General features: G+C 39.4%; 1 protein-coding gene across 4 annotated transcripts; it reads right to left on the bottom strand.

Moving 5' to 3' along the window:
* Positions 1-10,428: 10,428 nt before the first annotated feature.
* FBXO5 (F-box protein 5) lies at positions 10,429-20,779 on the bottom strand. 4 transcript variants are annotated; one of them, XM_036871365.1, is made up of 5 exons: positions 20,179-20,374; positions 14,513-15,230; positions 13,216-13,306; positions 12,083-12,265; positions 10,429-11,362 (listed from the first exon to the last, which is right to left on the bottom strand). In XM_036871365.1, the coding sequence occupies exons 1-5, from the start codon at positions 20,279-20,281 to the stop codon at positions 11,111-11,113; spliced, it is 1,347 nt and encodes a 448-aa protein (XP_036727260.1). In that variant the 5' UTR covers positions 20,282-20,374; the 3' UTR covers positions 10,429-11,110. The 4 variants fall into 4 exon arrangements, with proteins under 4 accessions (XP_036727260.1, XP_036727261.1, XP_036727262.1 ...); XM_036871366.1 differs by lacking the exon at positions 20,179-20,374 and adding an exon at positions 20,648-20,779 and having other exon boundaries at positions 10,494-11,362; XM_036871367.1 differs by lacking the exon at positions 20,179-20,374 and adding an exon at positions 17,096-17,203 and having other exon boundaries at positions 10,494-11,362.
* Between the last annotated feature and the right edge of the window lie 3,682 nt (positions 20,780-24,461).

Raw genomic sequence — 24,461 nt, 5'->3', positions numbered from 1 at the left:
TATATATATATATGCACATATGTCTGTATATGGTATATGGTATACTAGGCAGAGATGTTTTTACAATGTATTTTCATGTAACTGAAACTTATATTGCTGGAGATTTCCTTTCCTTTTCATAGACAGAAGTTTTATAACCTAACATGAGACATCTGTCACAGAGAAAGAGAGTTCCATAAATTTTAGCTTGGCTCACCTCCACCTTGAATTTAGGAAACACATTTTGATGATTCATATATATGGCATAAAGGTATCATTGACAATAAAATGACTTCAGGCTATATAAACCCATAAATAAAGGGAAATCAAACCTTTCATACAAGTAATCCATGCAAGAAATCATTTTGTAAATTTGAAGACACCTATCCTATATTGGCATGATGGTTACAAGTCCCTAAAAAGAAAAAATAAATAAGTTTGCACTTTCCATTTTTTAACACATTCAGAGTTCCCCTTCCCTTCCTTCTAAGACACATGTTTTGGAGTTTTATGGTGCCCAGCATTAATTTTCTTCCAGTTCCTTGCTTTCTGAAACATGCCCAATAAGAAGCTATTAATCAGTTAGTGGAATCAATCATTTGTTTTCCTCAATTAACCATATTGACTAGAACAGCGATTCTCAGTCCTTAATGTGCATATAAATCACCTGGGGATTTTATTAAACTGTGGAATGAATCGGATTCAATAGGTCTGAGCGAAGACTGACATTTCTAATAAGCTTTCAGTTGCTTATGCAGCTGGGCAGTCGACACACGAGGCTTATCAAGGCTCCAGAATCCTTAGCCATAGGTATTTATTGCTGTTCACTCTCACACATAGGCATTCAACAAACATGTATTGAACATGAACTCTGAACCAGCCATTGTGCCCTCCAAAGAGTAAATTTAAGGGCAAGCAGGCTTTCAAATTTCTTTTTGCTTTATATTTGGCTTATTACATTTCCATTATGGGAAATAGGGTGCAAAATGCCCCAGGGAAAAATGTGAATGGGGAATACTGGCTGGACTTGCTTGAGAGTAATTAATTCCCTCATTTAGGTTAATTTTTTGCTAAGCACCATTTAAATCCTGGGGGCCACCATCCTCATAAGTTTTACTAAAGGGAATGTCTTATATTCTCCCCAATAACTGTAAAAATGCAACCTGGCAGTTCAGTTATGAGGATCAACCAAAGGTTCATTTTCTTCATCCCTTCAACTTTTTCAACTCTTTTCCAAGTAGGAAAACCCCATGGAAAGAAGATAGTTTTTGAAATCAGGCACGTTTGGGTTTAGATACAACATATTCTGCTTACTTGTGTGATCCTAGGCAATTTACTTCAATTCTCTGAGCCTCTGTTTTCTTACCTGTAAACATGGGTTAATAAAAATTATCTTACATTCATTTAAAACATACTTCTTGAACACCTCCGATGTACTGGGCACTGTTCTAATTCTTGAGATGGGAGAATGAACAAATGAACATAGACTTCTTCCTCATGTGTCCACGGGGTGGAAATAATGCTTATAAATAGGATCTGACCATCAAAAATGGTAGTAATTAGCATTCCTTAGTAGCTTTCAACTCCTTGGTGTTTTCCAGTTAACTCCTAGGTAAGTATATATGGGTTGGCCAAAAAGTTCGTTCGGGTTTTTGGTACCAGCTTCTGCAAAAACCCGAATGAACTTTTTGGCCAACCCAATAGAACTGCCATTTTCACAAACTTTCATAGCAGTTCTCACTTACTCATGCTTACTATAAGCCAGGCATGGTTCTAAGTGCTTTACGTATCTATCCACACTCATTTAACCCTATGAGGCAGGTTGTTATTTTCATTTTACAAGGATAAGAACAGCAATGCTTAGAAAGGAAATTAAAGAACTTACCAAGACCATGAGCTGGTAAATAGCAGAGCTGGGATCTGAATTCACATAGTTTGGCTTCAGAGACAAGGTCTTAACCACAACACCTTGGAGTAATAAAGTTAGAACCATTCTAAATAAGTCCCCAAATTTTCACTTCATGTATTAAAACTGCCCATACCGAACTGTATGTTAGTTAGGCTTAGTATGCCCTCTGGTGGAAAACCAAAGAAGGAAAGACAAGGAATGTGAAGTGCAACAGGAAGAGACAGGAACAAGTTCACTGACATTCTGGGCTCTAGAAAAGTTTGCAAGCTCATGAAAATGGCTGGAAAATCTACCAGGAAGAAGGCATAAGAATACTGAGCAAGACTAAATAGTCAACACGACGTAGCTGCCTCACACACTGGCTACACACGGCAGAGTCCCTACAGAGGCAGCTGTGCGAAGGAATCTTGTAAAATCTCAAAGAATGAATATCAGAATTACAGTTTTTACAAGAAATCATTTTAATTAAAACAAGTATTTGCCAGAACGTCAAAAAAACATGATCATGTAGCTATTGTACACTGCCTTCTCAGGAAGGAATTGAGAGCAGGCAATGTGGTATTCCCCTCTGGAGTGCTAGAATTTTCAGGATTCATGAACTCCTGGGACGTGCCTTCCTAAGGCCCTAAGGGCTGATTCTGTGTTCCGTAACCTCACCTCCCAAGCAAAAGCTGGTGTAAAATAAAACATTATTTCTTTGCTTCTCAGACTATACACTCAAGTGGTTAAAGGCAATAGATCTTAAATGTAAGCTGGCTGGTGGACCTTGAAGACTGCACAGCATTTTGTATGAAGTCACCAACACTGATACTTTTCCTGTGCTCAGGCAGCTGAGGAGGGGAGGGAAGTACTGCATGCTTCTCTTCACTCTTCCTCGCAGTCCCAGCAAGATAAGCACCTTTGTTCCGTGGAGGCCAGGAGCCCCTCAGGAAGACTCTTATTGCTGGTAAGAAACAGTCACTCTCAACTATAGGCTCTTTGGCTAAGGATTGCCCTCTCCGCTCCTTATTCGGGTCTCTCAGGAAGATGGCAGTGACATTAGAGATTGCTGTGCATCCATCTTCGGAGAATCTAGGACTTTATGTGCATGTTAATTTATCTAGGGAGAAAGAACATGACCTATTTTGCCCTGGGACTAGAAAATCAATCCTTCAGTTGGCTGATGGACCGGCATTACTGTTTCTACTCTTTATCTTCCTACAATCCATCTTCCACTCATTTTAGTGCTTCTAGCGCATCCTCTGGAATGAGAAAACTCATCCTTAAAAGTATAAAGTATTTTTTAGAATTTTTACTTAAAATTAAAAAAAAAACTTACTTTTAAAAAAAATCGTACTAGTCCTTAAAAATAACTACGTAACTGTGTTCTGAAGTTCAGTCAACAATATACATGTTGTTTTGGGTTGTCACAATCTCTAATATCACTTCAGAGTTTCCTTTTCTGCCACCCTATTCTGAAGGCTTTAAAAAATAATTTTCTACGGACTTTTCCTAGCTCTTGGCATGAAATAGAAATGGATTTTTCTGTCTTGTGAAGAAAATAGGTGATGAGCATTGCTTTTCTTCACAGTAGTAAAGGAATTTCGGAGGACATCAGTGTTTCCATGCTGAATTCACACGGTCATTTGCTTGTGTACCTCTCTCTCAGCACTTACTACGTTCCCAGAAACCATATAAGCTCCTTGACCAATCCATCTCTGAATCAATCACAGGACATAGTAGAAATTTTGCACATTTGAAAAAGGGAAAGAGGAGGGAACAAGAAAAGAGGTCATTCTTATCACCATCAAGATTATTTTCAATATTTCCTTTGTTCTGAGCCTCTTGTTAGAAGTCATTTTTCCTTCCATTCTATTATCATATTTTGTTTACTTCATATTTATTTCATTTTGCTTTCTATTACGGTTAATTTAGTATTTCTTTTTCTCTTTCTCTCTACCCCCTAGACTTTTTCAACTGGATTTCTTATCTGAGCCATAGAATACAGAAAATTATTTGAGTGATTATTTTCTTAATTTCTTCAAGGAAGGCTCTTAACTGGTACCATTCTATATGCCTAAAAGAAATGTTAATTTATTATATATAATAGATGCCTTAGGTCATTAAAGCTCAGTTCTTTCCTGCAACCCTGGCTGGGAAAGGCTACGCATTTGACATCACCCACAGTACTGCACTGTACTCCATTACAATAAGTGTTTTTTTAATAAACAAATAAATGAATGATTGTAAACTTCTAAGTGTGAGTCATTTGAAGTTTCATTCAGTTCATGCTTTAACAAAGTTATTTTCTAGTAAGGTTACTTTCTTTGCTCATCTGCTGAGGACGAAAAACCTTTTAAATTCTCAAGAGTTAAGAACATAGGTAATGGAAAATTTAACATGAGATTTTTCTAACCTTATCAAAATGATAGAATTATTTAGGAAGGGGCCTGTTTATTTAGACTATCATAAACATCCAGATATTTCTAAGCATTCGTATTTTGGCCATAATAAAAAAATTACAACATATACATTTATTTACTATGTATCAGATACTGCATTAACACTTTACCTATATTTTCTCACTTAATTGTTATGTTAATAATATCAAGTAGGTGTTATTACCTTCTCTTTATAAATATGAAAACTGAAGCTCATAGAGGTTAAAAACTTGCTCAATGTTAAATAGTAAGTGGAAGAGTTAGGATTCCAAACCAGAAATGTCTGACGGTACAAAATGTCTGCTCTTTCCATTTTGGGACACTACTACCCCACGGATGATTTAGACAAATAAAAATTCAGGTTTATCTAATATATGACTATGTACCTGCTTCTGTTAATGGGTTGAGTTATCTTTTGAATATTGGCAACATGGAAAGAATTACATTAATGAAATGCAGTGGATGTTTAACCATAAGTGCTTAAAAAAAGAAAGGGGATGGTTTCCTTCCCCTTCCCTTTCATCCTAATGACCCACCACTTCTTTTCACTAACTTTGTCTATTTTATAATCCTTTTGAAACCAAATGATAAAGTGTAGCTGGACATTCTCATCTATGTCCAATATATAAAATGATATTGGACCAAAAAATAAGCCCTCATAACCAAAACAAAAAAGGCATTAGCAAAACAGTATTTTACAAACCTCAAATTATAGGTTCTCTATGGCCCTCAAAGCTCAGGAAGAAAGCAAAGCCTTATTCCTGAGGAAAGGGAGTAGAGAAGAATTTGTAAAGGGTCACAGCAGTTTCCGCCACTAATGTGGAGGCAAAGCCCAAGTTCAGTTCCACCCATTGACTCCCAGAGATGTCAGCCTGAATCCACACAGTCAGTTCTTTCATTCATTTCTTCAACAGTTATTTAGTAAGCATTTTCTGGGTGATGGGGAGATAGGACCTGGCCTGCGCTGGTAAGAGCAGTTACCTGTTTGGGAGTGAGGATGGGCAGAGGTCAGATAAGGAGCAAGTTGCTGCAAAACCGTGAGTGTTGGGGGCTCGGAGAAAAAGCATCCAAGTCTATTTAGGTGACCTCTAGTCCTTCCTTTTCTAGCAAATACCTCTTATCTCTATACCTAGAATAAACTTATTTTTAGAAAGTATGGTAGATCTTGGTACTAGGGTACTAGAGTGTGACGTGTTTAGGTTATGAGGCCAGAAAAGTTTCTTCTGTTATCGTTTGTTGTGTGATCTCAGACCAACGCTGTCCAATAGAAACATAATGCCAGCTGCATATGTAATTTAGCATTTTCTAGTTGCCACACTAAAAATAATGAAAAGAAACAGGTAAAATTAATTTTTGTAGTATCTTATTTAACCAAGTATATCCAATATATCATTATTTCAACGAGTAGTCAATATAAAAAGTATACATGAGATTTTGCTTCTCTTCATTCCAAGTCTTCAATATCTGGGGTGTATTTTACATTTACAGCACATCTCTGTTTGGATTTGAATGAGCCACACTTCAAGTGTTTGGCAGCCTCATGCTGCTACTGCATTGGACTGTGCAGATCTCAACTTTGAATATAAACATGGATAAAAATGTTGAAGATAAGCAAGGCTTCTGTTAATACCTGAGACCAAAATGTAAATAGTTTATATTTACCTATCCTAGCTAAACACTATGTTGTGGGCTTTGTGTTATAATCTGACAGTACAAATTGAATGGAAAAGCAGTAATATTGTTTCATCCTTTTTTATATTAAATTTCAGATGAATGAACAAATTCAAAAGTATGGTGTTATAAGAGCACCATCTTGTGGCATTGTGCTGTTTATATTGTTGAAACAGAATTTGGGGAAAAGAGAACAATGCCAAGCAATCAGGATAAGATTATGATTTTAAGAAATTAAATTTCTTAAATTTTAAGTAATAGTGGAGGAACGACCATTGTCCTCTCTCATCTGCAATCTTTCGGGCAGACCCTCGAGTTGTATGAACCGGGCTTAACAAACTTCCCAGCTAGATAGAGGACATGGAAATGCTAAACTCTGGGAGTCAGATAACACTCCAGCATGAACCTTGGTAAAGGCAAGCAAGGCTTTAGTGCTAATATGTGAATACAGTATTTACTCCAGTGAAATATGACAAGGAGAACGCTCACAAAAGACCAATGCATATGAACACATTGAGATTTTAGCAGAAACCCTAGAATATAATCTCCACCATCATAAGCGATGACAGATCTACTACAGAGCTGCCAAACCTGAACTTTCTTCATTAAAGTCCTCAGTGAAGTAGCATTTGCCACTAAATGGTCACTTCAACGAATCAGAAATACCATTTGGTCCCAGCACCGTGTTAGGGGGGCCAGGAGTGACTCTGAGAAGTCAGACTGCTCACTGGCTTGACCAGAGAAGCCACGTAAAGGAAGTCATTTTGGAGACTAGCTCCCAGTAGAGACCACGTGTGACCAGGTTCAGCTCAAGTGCCCTTCTGAATGTAGTCATGTGTTCTTGTCACAACTTGAACCACCTAAGGAATCTTTTGACATAAAATTTATTTAGATTCAATCCATAAGACATATAGGGTCTCCCTGGATGCCAGAATACAAAGAAGTTTTAGGAAGCTTTAAGCCAGTACTATGATTTTCTGTAAAAAAAATGAATCATTAAAAAAAAATACCATATGTATCACAGTCACCATGAAAATAGTAACATCTATAAGTTACTCATGATACTCCTTCTGTAGCAGACTTAAAATAGTCCGTTTTGGTGATCGTACTAGTCCCAAACCTACTTTGGTCTGGGAGTATGTGTTCTTTATTCAGGGACATTCTACACAGATGCAAGGTGGCTTAGCCTCCTGTACTTAACGTTAGTGTTGATTCCAGGCCGAGAAATTATACATCTCAGAGTCCTGGGGAAGACTTGACCTTCTTAATATTAATTAGTGTAGCTAAGTGAAGGGTTAGGTGAGGAAAGACTTCTGTTCATCTTTCTCTTGTCCGAGGCTCCTAGAAAGGTGTGCCCACTTTGTATGAGTTGTCTATTATTGCATAAGGAATCTTCCTCAAACTCTGGGGCTTAAAACAAAAAACAGTTATGACCTGGGGTGGGCGCAGGAGTTTGGGAGCAGCTTAGTTGGGTGACTCAGTTTGTACTCAGGATGTTGATAGGGACTGAAGTCTGAAGGCTGGACTGGAGCCGGAGGACCTGCTTTCAAGAAGACTCACTGACTTGGCAATTGGGAGGAAGCCATTTGGCACTTTACAGAGACCTCAGTTCCCCACAGTGTGGGCCTTTCTATAAGCTGCTCACCATGGACTTTGTCCCAGTGGGTGATGAGAGAGAGAAAGGGAGGCAGAAATCACCATGTCTTTTATAACCTAGTCTTGGAAGTGACACGCCATCACTTCTGCTGTATTCTATTAGTCACGTAGACCAAACCTGAGGCAGTGTAGAAGGAGATTACACACAGTTGTAAATACCAAGAGGTTGGGATCATTGGGGGATATTTTAAAGGCTATTCTATTCAACATTTTGCTGGAGGTTTAAGACAGTATAATATGGCAAGAAAAAGAAATAAAAGGCATATAGACTGTAATGGAAGAAATAAAACTGTCTTTACTTTCAAAGACACAGATCATCTACACAGAAAATCCGATAACTAATTGAGTTTGGCAAGGTTGTAAGCTACAAGTTCAATCAATTACATTTCAGTATATTAACAATAAATAATCAAAAATTGAAATTAAAGACACCATTTACCATAGCATTAAAATATAAAACATTTAGAAATAAATCTGACACAAGATGTGCAAGACATGACGATAAAAAGACAAAACATCGCTAAGAGAAATTTTAAAAGATGTAAATAAATGGAAGAACTACTGTGTACACAGGTTGGAAAACTCAGTGTTGTCAAGATGACAATTCTCTCCTCCTAACCTAATCCAATAGATTAATAGGTTCATTGCAATCTCAATCAAAATCCCATTATGTATTTTTGTAGAAATTGACAAGTTAATTATAAAGTTTATGGAGAAATGCAAAGGACCTACGACAAACAACTTAGAAAATATTTTTTTTTGAAATAAAAGAAAAAAGGACTGTCACTACTTCATTTTAAGACTTATAAAGCTAGTTATCAAGGCAGTGCAGTTTTGGAGTTCGAGAGACAAATAGGTCAATTAAACGGAATAGAGTCCTGAAATAGTCCCTGTTTATGTAAAATTGATTTTTGACCAAGATGAAAAGTCGTTTCAGTAAAGAAAGGATATGTCAACAAATGATGCTGGAACAAGCAGACACTCATTTCAATCAATACCTCCCACTATGTTCCAAATGTAAACTGCAACTGGATCATAGACCTAAATGTTAAATTTAAAATTATAAAGCTTCTAGAAGAAAACATAGGAGAAACATATATATGCTCTTAGGTTAGGCAAATTTCTGAGATGTAACACCAAAAGCATGATGTATTAAAGACAAATAATTGATAGTTTATACTTGATCAAAAATAAAAACTCTTCCAAAGACAATAGGAAAATGAAAGACAAGACACACCCTGATAAAGCACTTGTACTCAGAGTATATACTCTCATATATCAATAATAACACACACACCCACACACAAATCATTTGCTAGACACTTGACCAAAGAAAATGTATGATGGCAAATAACAATGCCAAATATCATAAGTCATTAGGGAGATGTAAATTAAAACCATGACATACTGCTACATACATATTAAAATGGCTAAAATTAAAGACAGACCATACCAAGTGCTGATGACCACGTGAAGTAAATGGGATGCTCATACACTGCTGGTGAGAATGTAAAATGGTACAGCCACTTTGGAAACATTTTGTTATTTTCTTAAAAAGTTAAACATACACTGACCATATAATCCAAAAATTCCACTACTAGATATTTACCAAGAGAAATGAAAGAATACCACTTGCAAAGACTCATATACAAATGATTACAACACCTTCATTTCTAATAGCAAAAAACTGTGCAAAAAATCCACATGTCCAACTACCAGGGTGAACACACATATAAACAAACTGGTATATCCAATAGTATATTGCTTATTAAGAAACAGGGATGAACTACTGGTACACACAAAATGGATGAATCTCAAAGTAATGTTCTTTGAAAGTAGACAAATAACATAATTATTTCATTTATACAAAATTCTAGGAAAGGCAAACTAATCTACAGTGACAGATCAGTGATTGCCTGGGGACTAACAGGAGGGATTACAAATAAGCAGGAAAAACTTGGTGGATGATGGTAATATTCATTACCTTCGTTCCAGCGATAATGATGGCTTCATGCACGCATATGTCAAAACATCAAATTATACACTTTAATATTTTTGTCTGTCAATTTTACATCAACAAACCGTAAGCAAACCTGTGTTAATTTTATTGGAGGTTCTACTCCATTAGACAAAAGACACACCCACAAACCCATTTGAGATAAATCCTCTACCTTAAGTTTCTGCTGAGATCAAGGGCAAAGCCCTTAAGCTTCTGTGAGGCCCTACTGAAAGGATCCGTGTGGCCCACCTTTAAGTCTATGCCTTTGGTAGATCTGAATTAAAACTCTTTAATTCCTCCATATCCATAATTAAAACCAAAATATATTCAACTTCAGAATTAAGGAATAAAAAAAAAAAAAAGTCCTTATCCTGGGCTCTTATTAGCACAAATGCTCTGATTGCAGTCAAAGACAACATTTTATTCTACATACCGTTTTTAATCTTTCTAGTATAGTTTTATGTATTTCTTTTGTGGCTGTTTAAGCCATACAGTTTAACTGGTTTAGTGATGAATGAATTAATACACCAGTATTCCTCAGAGTGTTTTATGGTCTTCCTGTATTGAACCATCCTGAGATGCTTATTTCAAGACCCAACTACACAACTACTAGGATACTGGGTGGGGAGAAAACTGGAATAGAGCCTGAAACAGAGCCCAGTAATCTCACAAGGTCCTCAGATAAGGAGACAAAGATCCACTCAATGCCTTCACACATACCAGGCAGTGTCCTACAGCTTCTTACTTCAGCTGTTTCTAGGATTAAAATGTTTAAATAAAAGACTCACATTATTTATTAAGCTTGTAACACTTTTATTCATAACAGGAAAAAAATTTATGTACATGTATATACAAAAGAGACATTTATTTTCTTACTCTGGCACATAAAAAATACAGATATATTTACATATGTACAAAATATTAAAACATACAAACCTTACGAATAATGAAAAGCAAGATTTCACAAAAGATACTTTTTTGGGAAATACACACACTGAAAAAGAGGTTCAAGAAAGGTGACAAAACATTTAAATTAACAGACACCAGAAGATGATATTTCAATAGGTATTATTAATTTGGTAAAGCAAATAAAATGTCTCAAATGCTAATGGATGGTAAAGAAGATTTACATTTAAGATTGTCCAGGTAAAATTACATGGTCCTCCTTTACCATAAAATTGAGACAATTTTATTTCATCTCTGAATCACAATCATCAGAAAAACAGTTTTTCTTAAAATACTTAAATTTTCTGATTTATATTGAGAATTTTGAATTTTTTCACATTAAATTGTAAAATATTTTAAGAGTTTGTGTATCCTCTCTTCTCACTGGGGGAAAAAAATCCCATGTACTACACTGATTTCAACATAAAATTGAACATCACAGTACATTTATTTTTTATTTTTTTAAGTTAAAACCTAACATTTTCTAACTAACCTTCAAGATCACTTACAACTAACTGATTTATTAAGAGATCACAGTCGTCGTAAATTCTTCTTGCTTTTCTTAGTACCAGGCAAAGGACCCATTTTAAAACTGGCTTTTAGGGGCTTGCCATTTGAACAGTCTTCAGTGGTATGATAATTACACAGGCACCTTGTGCAATAATCAAATCCACAGCCTTCTCGTTTACAGGTTGCCCGTTGTAAATAACAATCGTATTTTGCAGGTGAATTACAGCGAATACAGGCTTTGAGGCTCTCGTTCTTTTTCAAAGTTCTGGCAACCTAGAAAAAAGAAAATCCATAAACAAATTTTAGTAAGGACTGAATGTAATTTAGGTAGTCAAAACAAGGGCACCTCTGTGCCTTCCCCAATACACGTATAAAGCACTAATGTCACAACTCCCGCCTTTAAGGAGCTTACTGTTCAACGGGTGAGAAACCACTGTCAACTGATCCAGTGGCTATTTCCTAATGCTACAAACATGCTCTTATTCATAAATGCTACTCACACATCAATGCAGAACTTAAATGTCACCTTTTCTGTGAATTCTTCCTGGAGTCACTCAGGAGTTGGTTGCTCTTTCACCTCTAGTTCTACTTTTTTAAAAACACCTATTACATTATATGGCATTTATCTTTATATAGCTATGAAGGTTACCATGTTTCCATATCTATGCGGTGCCTGATAAAATTGACTTCTTGCTTAGCTCTCTTCCTCAGTTATTAAAGGCAGTAATTGTGAAACGCAGTACTTAACAGTTTTATAAAAAAACCTTCAAAATCAAGGTTTTTCCTTATTCTCTTACATATCCAAATTAGATCTCAACAACACTGAACTGTCATTAACAATGCCAAATGATATCTATTATTTTCGGCATAGAAAGACATCTCTGTGTACTTCCCTAATTTGATTAGTTGAGTTATAAATGGTTTTCTTACTCTAAATCCTTTTAACAATAAATGTCCCATATGTTTCTAATTTATTAATAAACAAAAAATTACCTCAGAGAATTCACTGTGTCGACTGTAAGTAGAACCTTTCTGATCACCTGGATCAGGTAACTTGGTTCGAGCGTCTTTTTTGGGGAGAGTCTGGGTGGCTGACTTTTGCACGGATACTAATGGGGTTCTGAATAAAACATACTCTCTGGTTGAAGCGTGTGGTGAAAACTTAATGTTCTTTTCCTAATTAAAAAAAAAAAGGTTTTAATAGGATTAAAAAAATATTCTCTTATATTCTCAACAAGCAGGAATTTTTATTATGTTTGTACATGTTGTACATGTAAAAGGGACAAATGAGAATGTAAAGGATTTATTCCTGTATCCAAATTACCTGCATGTGCTTAAACACAGCCACCCACAACTATTCACACATTTAAAGCCTAACAACCAAGCTGTTGAGCGAAACTGCAAATCAGAAATTGTGAGAAAGCGCTTTACACTCTTAGTATGTAGCATTTAATACATGATTTATAAAGCACTACCACCAGAACAAAAGGTCATTCTCCCCACCCACCAGTAGATGGCAACAGTCACTGTTTAAGTGTCCCCTCAGTGCTATGAATGGATTCAAAACAATCTTTTGGAGTAGAAAAGTTTCCATTAACACCAGCTTATACATAAAGAAACTGAACCTGGAGAAGTTAAGCAATGCTTGTCTAAAGCTACACAGCTAGTAAGTAGCAGCACCAAAATTTGGACCTAAGTCTGCCAACTCCTAGGCCTGAAATTTTAATCATGTGTCGATTTTGATTCTCAGAAACATCTCCAAAGTTACTAAGTATTTGGTAAAGTAAATGAATTCCTTTCCTGCATTAAGAATCTTCAATATGTAGATAATTACTGTTTGTTAACAGCTAAACTACAAATGGCAACCAAGATTAGCTATATGGTCAACTCTCAATGAGATCTGAGTAGTTTTCCCTTTATCTTCGGACATTTCCTTTCATGGAGAACCCAAGAAATAAATGACTGGGGTGGGATCCCATCCCCTTTATCTTTGAATTATTTTAATGAGTTACGAATGTAAAGGATTTCCAGATCATCTGTTATCCTTGCTATTTCCCCCTACGATTTCAAAGGTAAAGAGCACTAGCTGTTATATTTTAAAATTAAAACAACTGCAAAAGACTTACGGTAATTCTTTGTATTGCTTTATTGTACAATTGCAATGCCCCCTTATCATCTTCTAGAATCTTCTTCCAAGTTGTGCTCACTTTAGACACACTGGAAAAGTAAATGATTATAAAGGAAACAATTAAAGCACCACAAAGAGCTAAGATGACTATATTACAGAAACATTAACAGTGCAAAAAAGAAATTTCTATTAGCAGTGCTTCTTAAACTCGGCTATACATTAGAATTGCCTGAGGCATGCACTTAAGATTTAAGGATGGCCCATGCCTAGTCACTTGGGTTTAATTGATCTAAAATGGGGGCCAGGGCGCTGTATTTTTTTAAAAGCTCACCATCAAGTAATTCTAAGTGGATCCAGGCTTAAGAACCACTACACTTCGTACTTCACTTTTTCACAATATCCACAAATATCAAATAAGACGCCCCATTGTATATATGGCACCATCTTGGTTATTTATTAACATTAGACAAATTTCAAACAACTTGAGGACATACTGCTATTAGTAGAAATCAATTTAAAAAATCCATTTTGCTAACAAAAATGTTGTGAGGTTGATTATCCCTCGAGAAGCTAGCCAATAATAAAAATCAATCCTTACTTATGTCTGTTTTGCTTCACCTATATTTCATGGACCAGTGTAAAGTAACACAAAGAGTACCTCTAAAAAATTTCTCAAAAAGCCAAAAATGAACCCAGTTGAGCTGGAAGCAATCTAATCCAATAGTCTGGATAATCATCTTAATTCTCAGTTACCTCATCCTAACAGGTTTTCTTTGGTGGAATGCGAAAGGGTGGTCAGTATAAGGTTTCTAAGAAATAGTAATAATCAGACCCATTTGTGGGTTTCTGTATTTTCATCACTCTCAAATTTGAAAACGGCCTAAAAAGAACAGAAATTATTTCATACTTTCAAGTGTGACAAAAATCATAATGCCTATTGGACCTGTACACCAGACCTAGGCTCTTGTTTTATAGTTAAGACTAAAAGATGGAGCTTACGTATGAACAATTTCAGAACCAAAAGGAACAAAGATCCCAATCTCACAGAAATAGTTTTCTAATAGCATAAATATGAAATTTGAAATAACTGGATTAAATGCATACTTTAAAAATTATCTTTCTTTCCTCCTAGTGACACATAAGTAGTAAAATACCAGCAACCAGACAAAAGTCATCACTTCAATTAAAAACAGTGCAAGACTACCCTACTATGTCTTTGCATGAGCTGGTGGTACTGAGCCATCTAACAAAATGTTCATGGATTATATTAACAAACACAAAGCAACAATACTTACTTGATTAAGTCCATATCACTGAGCTGTGTCAAAATATTTGCTAAGAGATGTCTGAGTCCCCTTCGAAAGAGTTCACTGAGAATATCTACACAGTCTAGGCCCATTTTCCTGCCAATTATATTCTGTAGTCTAAAATTTCCACTGGATATAAATTCCTTCAGCTTCTCCCAATCTATTTTAGGATTTCGTTTACAATTTTTTTTTAATGTTGAACAAACCACTTTTTCAAAATGAAGAGCCGGCAGCAAGTTTTTGTTGGGATATTGGTCTGGGCTTTGCGTCCGTAGCAGGCAAGATTGTGGACTGTCACTGAAATTTTCCACCAGGGGAAGGCTACTGTCTTCATGTTCACTGAGGCCACTTTGCTGGGAAAATGAAGAGTAGCCACTGTCTTCATAAGGTCCACTGGTCTCTAGTTCTTCTATGTCGTTCGAACTATTAAGTGTTTGCTGTACATGTAGATTTTCCTTATTATGCAAGGGCTTGCTCTCAGTTTCAAGTTCTACAATCCTGGGGCTCACAATCGGTGACCCAATATCTGATAACCTTTCATAGTCTTTAATGAAGTCTTTATAAGAACCTTCCAAATTCGCAGTAGTGTAGGAACCTTGTCTTCTATTGTCATCAGGCTTTACCGGTTTAATTCCAGAATGAACATGGTTATAGTTAAAATCACACTTCATTTTGACAGAGACAGTGGAACTTTCTTCTTTACAACCTACAAAAAGAACATAACATATTTACTTCCTAATGGCAAAATTTCCACATATCCCTACTTCTAAATTTGGGATATAGAGACTTAATTACTTTGCATTCTCTCAGCACTGTGTACTGCCTATGTAGCTGTGAAATTATCCAAGTTTAATATGAGAAAACATTACTAAAACCTTATAAAAGTATACACATATATATTCTTGAGGGGGTACCTTCAGTACAGACTGCTTTTAAATCTGTATAAGTCTACCATCTGACTTTTAGAGTCATATCTGGGTAGAAAGTAGTGACAAAAGGGACTATTTAATAATAAATATCTGTGCTTATGGAACAAATAAGGAAATGTGATGCACCAAGAGCGGGGTCTGAGATAAGAAATATCCTTATAGAAATCAAATACTTCTAGAGAAGTATGGTTAAGACAATGGAGGAGGGGAATGTCAAAATAGTTTTGATAAAAGTAGCAAAAAAATTTGTATATTTAAATGTTAGTTTAGCAATTATTATAAGCCTTACAATAATGAACCAAGAAATCTATAGGTAGCTTGGAGAAAGGACTGAAAAGGCAATAAATTTAATCATTTGAAAGTTAACCATACTACTGAGTTTTGGGGCCAGATAATTTTGCTGGGGGCTGTCCTGTGCACTGTAGGATGTTTAGCAACTTTTAGTCATTTGATGCCATTAGCAGCCGCTACTCCCCAGTCAGGACAATAAAAAATGTCTCCAGTAACCACTTACTGGAGTGTGGGGAAGCCAGCAGAAGCCAAATTTCCCCCATTCCTTAGGTGAGGACCACGGCTTTAAAGGATGATTAGGATTCCTGCCAGGTAGTAGAGGCTGGGAAGGAATGGGTTCAAGGAAACTGCTTAGCATTTCTGAAGGCAGAGTATATGGATGGTATGTGCTTCTAATGTACTCCCCCATCTACTATACCCCCTGCAAACCAACCACAGGTAGGTAAAAATTTACCCTATAAGTAAATGTAGGTACAGCATCTGTTCATATTAATTTTACTGTTTTTACTTAGAACCTCTAAGTACTAAAGGACACCTTGATAGCAAGTAACCTTGTAGGTAGAGACTCTCTTAATTAGGTTTAAACTAAGAGTTCAGGGGCATAAAAGTAAATAAACCCCCAATTAACCCTAACTCTAGAACAAATTATTCTGAGTGGTTCTCTTCTACTCAGAAGAGTAAAAAATTCCAAGAGATTTTTATTTTTGCCTCAAGTAAAGAATTAAGTATGATTTACTCAAGACTACATTTTATCTGAGAGGATAAAAAAGAAGCCACCAACAAAGACACACCTTTTACTTTGTTTAGTTGCCTAAAGGGAAGAAGCCTGAAACTGTATTTCAGAAACTCAAAATTCTTTTCAAAAGCATTCTTCCTCTGTTGTCTTTAGAACTTAGTTACTGCGAGACTATCCTATAGAACCCCTTTCATTCAACATTGTTCTTTGGATACGGACAGGTCTTTAAATTTAGAGCTAATAATGATTCAACTTCCTTATTAAGTGTTTAGAAGTTAATTTCCAGTGTGTTTCCAAACACTTGATTCTCACAACCTTTCGAGGTAGAATGGAGAGGCATTATTATTTACAGTTAAGAACACTGCAGCTTATCTAAGTAACTTGCCTAAGATTTGACAGGTAGTTAAGAGGGACAGATTATTCTTCTTCACTGTAAATTCACTGTTCCTTCCACTATCTCACCTGGGAAGTAAGATAAAGAGCATTAAAAAAAAAAGCATAAAAGTATAAACTTATGGACTTTGGGTTATAATTTAATACTACGTTATTTACATTGTTGCTCAAATTGCTCCAGCTTTTGCCATTCTAAGTTCATGTTCATTTGACATTCCTTACTTTTTGGCACTAAACAAGATGCTCCAGGCTCATCTTGTATTTTTCCTGTTCCAGCCAGAAAATCTATTATTTCTCCAAGGAACTTTGGTTCCTTTCATTGGTTCCAAAATCTGGATGCTGGTTGTAGATTTAGAGTGTGAAGTTTATACTGCAAAATAAACTGAATACCATCTTTTATTTAAAAAAGGAAGCTGAAAGACTGTAAAAAGCTAATTCCATGTCTTTTAACTAGTTCAGTGCTTCCCCATGACCAAGCCAAATGCCCCTAAACAATCTGGGAAATATAACTGATCTGATATTATCCTGGAAGGAAAAAAAAGTATCACATGGTTCTGTGACCTCTTGACTCAGATAGGTGAGGGGTAAGTCTAGTTCTGCCACTTCATTCATTTATCTAATGCCTCTTTAGTGACAGGGTGTGGAGTAGAAAAGAAACTAGTCATGCAAGATCTTTTGGAGGTGAAATCCTGACATCTAAAAGCCTTGTGAAAAACCAGACAGAGGTGGACCCTGGAAGGACAAGTGTGGAGCTTTCAAGGAAGAGGAAGGCCTGCAGGGCTGTGACTTAGTGAGCTAGGGGAAGAATTGATTGAAAATGAAAGTTGGAGAGGTACAGAATGCTCTATAGGATTCTTAGGGTAGACTGGCTTTTATTTAGTGTGTAAAAAAGAGCCTTTGAGGGGTTCTAAGTAGAGACATTTGGTTTACATTAAAAAAAAAAAAAAAAAAGATTGGCAACTGTGGAAAATGGATTGTAGGAAGATTCAAGTGAAAGCAGGGGGGCTAGTTGGAGGTGCCTATCACAGGAGTTCAGAGAGTTGGGTACCTGAAACTAGGATGGCCGCAGCGGAAATAAAGATAACTGGATAGATCTGAGATCTTTTTAGAAAGAAGGGTGAAGTCAACAGAGGTTGGGGATGTACTGTATTAGATGTGGATGATGAGGGAAAGGGGAGTAAAGAATACCCTGGGGTTTAAATCTTGAGCATCTCAGGTACAAAAAACAAACAAACAAAAAACTAAGCAAGCTTCCTCATTTATAAAATGCAGGTAAGAAAACCAACCAAACTGGATTAAATGTATGGAAGAGTCCCTGTCACTTATAGTTTAATAAATAGAACTTATTTTCACCATATTATTTTTGTAAGCCAAATCCCTTCATATTCTTTATACTGTAAATCACGAACATTTTAAAAGTAGCAAAATGCATTCTACACAGGTCTATGCATTTCAGATTACTATATACTTTCCCTAGGAATCATACCCGACTTCAAATGAATATCCTTGCTCAGCCTTTTGACTAGTTGTGACTAATGTGACCTAGAACATTGAATTAGTCTTTCAGTTTCTTTAAAATGGAAATACTAATGTCAACTCTATAGAGTTGATACTATTCTTAACACCTCTTAGTTACCCACTCGACAATCCAATCACGAGGAAGTGGTATGATAGTTAACTGCACAAAGTTTGACCTTCCATTTAACCTTCCACTGTAGGTGTGACACGTCATATTACAACAGTTAAAAAGATTACAGTGCTTGGAATTAAAAATCTCTACTATCCCAATGCTAAATAATCGAGTTCTACAATCTCCAATACCTATAAGACAACCAGCATGTGCCCAACACTAATGAGGCACGGCTATTCCTTAAAAATTTAAGAGAGCCCCAAGGCCTGCCGCCATCAACTGCAAACCAGCCATAATCCCTGAGAGAAAATTTTAGAAAAGCCTACTTTCAGAAGTAATGGAAGGCAATAGATTTTTAATTTCATTTCCTCAAATTTGTAAATATGGAAAAAAAAATCCAGGGACCAGCAAACACTCTCGTGAGGGGCAAGGCAGTAAAGACAACTGGAATTAAGCAACCAAAAAAGTCCCTTCCTGGAGCCACCAAGCTTCAGAATTTCAGAGGGGCTCAAGATTCAGGGTTTTCTAGAAACAGACTTAACCTGTTAAAACATTTTTTGAGTTTTCTACATTCCTTCTCTAAAGAAAGGGGCACTTTTCAGTGATGACCAAATATACAATATCAAGTTGCTGATTTCTAAAATTCTTGGCCATTTCTGAGGTAAAACGAATGCATCTGGATCTCTTTTGGGAGAAGCAACAAAGAGGATAAAAAGTCAGCGTTTATCTGAGTGCCTCCCATCGCACCCAAGAGCTGGAATAAAAGACTGGCTCCTCAGGAGCGCGGGGGAAAAAGAGAACTGATGCTTCACTTCTCAAATCTGCTTCCCAAATTCTTCAAGACCGTCTCAGTTTGGACAAATTCAGGGTTCTGTATTAAAAAGTGCCTTTCTTCCTCCCTCCTTCTGACTCCAGGCCTTGAGACTGAGTCACTGGGTAAAGGGAAAAAAGGAGAAACTGAACATTTTTGGTTGGACGTCCCAGCAGAGCCTGGCCCGATGAGGGGGGCCCTGCATTTGGCGGGATTGGGGCGGCGGGGACCCTGGAAATCCCGAGGGGTCGGAGGGGTGGCCCTCAGGGCGCGGGCCGGCAGAGGAGGCGGGAGATAACAGCGAGCACGATCTCCCGCGCCCGCCAGGAAGGCTGAGGTGACGAAAACCGGGGGGAACTGACTTCCGACCCGGGGGTGCGGGGCGCACGGGGAAACGGGGCACAGAAGCGGGGGTCGGGCCCCCGGCCGGACGCTGCGGGCCGCCGGCTCGCGGGCCCTGTCAGAGCCGCAGCCCCGGGGTGGGGGAGGGGAAGGAGGGGCGTCTGGCGCCCGGGCCGGCGGGGTGGAGGTCGGTGGCCCCGCGCGAGGAGAGAGGGCCACCGGGGAGGCCGCGACCCGCACCTCCTCGGGAGCCGGCGCCCAGCTACGCGTGCACGGCGGGACCCGGGCCCGCCGTCCCGCCTCGGCACCTCTGCTTCCCCTCCCCGGACCCCTGCCTTATCCATCCCGGAACCCGGGACCCGCCGCCGCCGCCACCGCCGGCCGCCCGAGGCCCAGCGACGAGTCCCACGGCCGGACTCGGGAGCGCATCGAGCCCGGGGCGCTGTCCCCCGTCTTCCCCCCCCCCCACTGGGCACCCCTCCTGGAAGGCGCACCCCGCTCGCACTCTCTCCTCTCACCCACCGTCCGAGGGGCGAGGGCGTCCGGCGGCTGTCAGGACGCTGTAGCTGCAGCGGCAGGAATCGGAGGGCGGCCGTGGGGAGCAGCTGCAGGGGCACCGGCTCATGCCAGGGCAAGTGGGGTCCGCCTCAGGTGAGGGAGCTGCGCCCGCGACAGAGAAACGGGCCACCCGCTTCTCAGAGCTCTAGCTTCTAAAAGGCGCCAGCTGGTACTTTTAAAATCTTTGAATTTGGTGCCCAAATCCACACGGCCCAATGGGGCGCGCCGCTCGCACGCGCGCTCCAATGGGAAGGCGGCGGGAGGGGGAGCCCTCACCCACGCCCAATTGGAGGCTGCCGAGGCGGGGCCGAGCCGCCAGGCCCAACCTCCTTCTTCCCCGGCGGCTCCGCGCGTCCGGAAAGATGCTGAGGCCGGGGGCGGGACCTCGGAGCGCAGGGAGGCCACTGCCGGGCCGCACGTGGAGGGAGCCTACCACGCATGCGCGCTCCCGCCACGCTTCCCTTCGCCGCCTGGGGAACGGGCCTCCTGCGGGTCCTAATTTCATCCTGAAGGCAGCTCCGGCTTCTGTCTGAAGATCTCCGATGGGTAGAAAGGGTGGCCGACTTTCTCCGGTCATCTCACAAGCTGGAGTTTGGTGAGTGGCGACTGTGGTCGTCCGGGAATGCAGACTTTCCGGAAGAGGAGCCCTCCCCCAGCCCTACTTAGCCCGCCTCTCTAGGATTTAGGCGCGCTCCTCTCTCCTCCTAGTTTCGCCCCACCCCCGGCTCGGTGCTTTCGCGCAGGCGCTTGTGGCGGGCGGTGGCTGTGGTGTTGGCGGGTTGGCGCTTGCGCGCTGGGGTCCCCCGCGTTTCTGTTTGGGGGGCGGAGAGCGTGGGGCCGCGGTGGGTGGGGCCGCGTCTCTCCCGGCACGTGGAGCTGGTCCTGCTGCCGTGGTGGTGGGAGACATGGGCCCGTATCTCCCTGGAGCCTTCCGGAGGGAGTGAGGCTGGGACAGTCACTTCTTGTAAGCGTGTTTGTTTTTATTTTCAACCACTGTTCCCCAGCCACCACTGCTTTGTCATGGACGTTTAGCTTATTAAATTTATATCTACTGTACTCGCCCGGGTTTCGTTTCTTTTCAAGGGCCATGCGCACACAGTAGTCCTTGCTCTAGAATGAATGAATGAATCAATCATCCTGCCCTGGGAGTTCCCATTCCCACACCCTGGGACCGAAGGCTCCTGGCCATGATTTTCTAGTGGTGGAGGAAACGGAGGAAGTATTAATTAAGTCTTCTATGACAAGTTGTACCGTATAATTTGTCATGCTGAACTTTTCACTCTTTGAATGTATGCTTTAAGTGGTGACATTGCAGTCCCCCGACTCAGCTTTTGGTCACAACACAGTGAAGCTACAGGAGGTAAGCTCCCCAAAGTCCGAATCCCTGTCTTTTGCAGTTTTCCCTCTTTCTTTTGCTTTTCTGCAGCCTCGGGGAGAGTTAATAGTTGGCTTGTGGTAAGCGCTCAAATTGTTGTCAAGTCCTACGTGAAGCAGGGCCGGGATCAGGATGAATCATGCAAGTGCTGAGTGGATCCTGTCTTTAGATAAACATTTTTTTTTCTTTTTTTATAATGGAGTATTTTGCATTTTAAAAAAAGGAATTCCTTTATTTTTATTTTATTTTATTTAATTAATTTATTATTTATTTATTTATTTATTTATTTATTTATTTATTATTTTTGGCTGTGTTGGGTCTTCGTTTCTGTGCGAGGGCTTTCTCCAGTTGCGGCAAGCGGGGGCCACTCTTCATCGCGGTGCGCGGGCCTCTCACTATCGCGGCCTCTCCCGTTGCGGAGCACAGGCTCCAGACGCGCAGGCTCAGTAGTTGTGGCTCACGGGCCTAGTTGCTCCGCGGCATGTGGGATCTTCCCAGACCAGGCTCGAACCCGTGTCCCCTGCATTGGCAGGCAGATTCTCAACCACTGCGCCACCAGGGAAGCCCCTAGGTAAAATTTTTGATAGTTCATGTTTTTTTGTGTTAATTTTTATTTTTCAGAATGTTGCATTAAATTAGTATTTTTCTGGGTTGCTGAAATTTTTGGCATCCGCTTAAATTTTTGCACCTGAGTCACGTCTCTCACCTGGCCCTGGTGCTAGGTCCTGGAGACATAGGGTTGAAAAGACAAAAAGTCCTGTTCTTCAGGGAGTTTACTTTCTAATGGGAAAGAAATTGGCAATTAACAATTTCACTGAATGAAAGAGGAATATAAAACAACATAAGGGGGTAGAGAATGGGCAGTAGGGGCAGGGTTAAGGACTTTGGGTGGTCAGGAAGGTTTCTGAGGCTTTGGACCAAGATCGGAATGCTGAGCTGGCAATGCAGAGATCTGCATAGTAAGCAGAGGAAAGAGACTGAAGGCGCATAGCTTGTTCCAGGGCTAGAAGGAAGTCTAGAGCCTACAGAGCAAAAGACTGTAGGAGGTGAGGTTCAGATAGGTAGAAGCCAGATCCTGTAGGACTTGGTTAACTGTTGGAGGAATGTTAGCAAGGGAGTGATTTGTTGAATGAATATTAAAGCTATGGTAGCTTTTCTATCTACTAGGCACTTTGTAATATTAGCCTTTAATTCTCCCAGTAACCTTAGGGTTTTCATTTTCTGATTGTGCTTAAAAGTGTGAGTTCATTCCCACAGAACCACCAGTCTTGGGATAAGTCCATGTACTTTCCTCTTTCCTCTGTGTTATACTGAGGAGTAATAATATTTGTGGGAGGCCTGATTGCTTAAGTACGTTTTCATATTACTTTCCCATTTGACCTCGGAGATCATCTTTATTCACCTCTTTTATTTTTAGATGCAAATATGTGAAATTTGAGGGGAGGGGGGTTCTCATTAAATTAATTACCTTTGAATCTTAACCACAGCTTAAAAGGTATACTGCAGCAGTTATTTTTAAAATTTATTTTCAGAAAAAGGCTAAGATATTGGAAAAATTAAAATTACTATCATAATATAAGGTAATATAAAGAGTGAAGCATGTTTTATTGCATGCTGGAATAGTTTGTTAGAGTCTTTTTCTTTAGGCTTATTAAGTTACTTAATATTGATTTTAACTGTTAGAGCTTTAATTATGTTGAAATATTATTCTTAACTGAGAGTTAACTTTTTCAGTAGGTTCATGAGCACCTGTTAGTTTCATTTTTAGTGAGAAATTTAGAAAGGGCTATTCTGAATTTTACTAGATGTCAACAGATGCATGTACCTCTTTTTTTCTACAAATCAGTATCAATCAGAATTGTTGAGTTTTTAGGTGCAAAATGAAGTGCAGAGAGAATTGCCCTTATTCTCACCAAATCCTTATTGCAGATCTACAGCATGCAAGACATCCTGGAATGTCTGGAAATAATTGGGACGTGGTACCTGCCCCTTTGCTTCCTATCTGGGCCTGCCACCTAATAGATGTAGATGCTCAGTAAGTAATCTGTGAATAAAAAGCATCATGAGTACAGGGGGGAGGAGATAAGGTGTACAAAATACAGCTGTGAACACTGGATGGGTCAAATACGTCTAGATACCGTGGGAATTTTTACAGAACAGTGGGGTTACTGCTGTATGCCAGGATAAGAGATTACTCTGTAGGACAGGGTTTCTCAACCTCAGCACTACTGACATTTTGGGCCAGATAATTCTTTGCTGTGGAGGCTATGCTGTGCATTGTAGGGTGTGTAGCAGCAGCCTTAACCTCTAACTCCCCCTGCCCCCCGCCCCAAGTTGTGATAACTGTCTCCAAACATAGCGACATATCCCCTGGGGAGTGAGGTTGCCTCTAGATGTGAACCTTTGCTGTTGGGGATGTCTTTTAAGGGAATGGGGAGGAGAGTGGCCCTCCCTGGCATAGGAACGAAATGGGGGCAAGCTTAAGTGCAGGAGGATTTATCAAGAAAAATTAATTTGACGTGACATAAAGGGGTGGTTTGTAAAGTGGGCTAATATGAAAGGATGCTGGGTAGGGATATGGATGTGCTGTATGCGTACTTAGAGTTGGAGTTTTATTTGGGAGGCAGTGGGAACCTATTAAGTTGTTGAGTAGAAGAGTGACAAGATCAGAGCCTTGCATTTAAGGAAGATGAATCTGGCAGTTATGTATGTGTGACCTGAATTAGTTAGGATGCAGGGGACTATTAAAGTAGTCCGGGAGAAGCAATTGTGGACCATAGTGATGGTAACCGAATCAGTGAAGTTTAGGGTATTTAGGAGAGTAGGCGTTAGCAGTAAACTGCATATGAGGAAGAGGAATTGAAGATGACTA

The sequence above is a fragment of the Balaenoptera musculus genome, chromosome 12 (assembly GCF_009873245.2).
Source record: "Balaenoptera musculus isolate JJ_BM4_2016_0621 chromosome 12, mBalMus1.pri.v3, whole genome shotgun sequence".
Lineage (NCBI taxonomy): Eukaryota > Metazoa > Chordata > Mammalia > Artiodactyla > Balaenopteridae > Balaenoptera > Balaenoptera musculus.
Note: the sequence above shows the minus strand (reverse complement) of the source record. Positions and strands in the feature narration are given on the sequence as shown.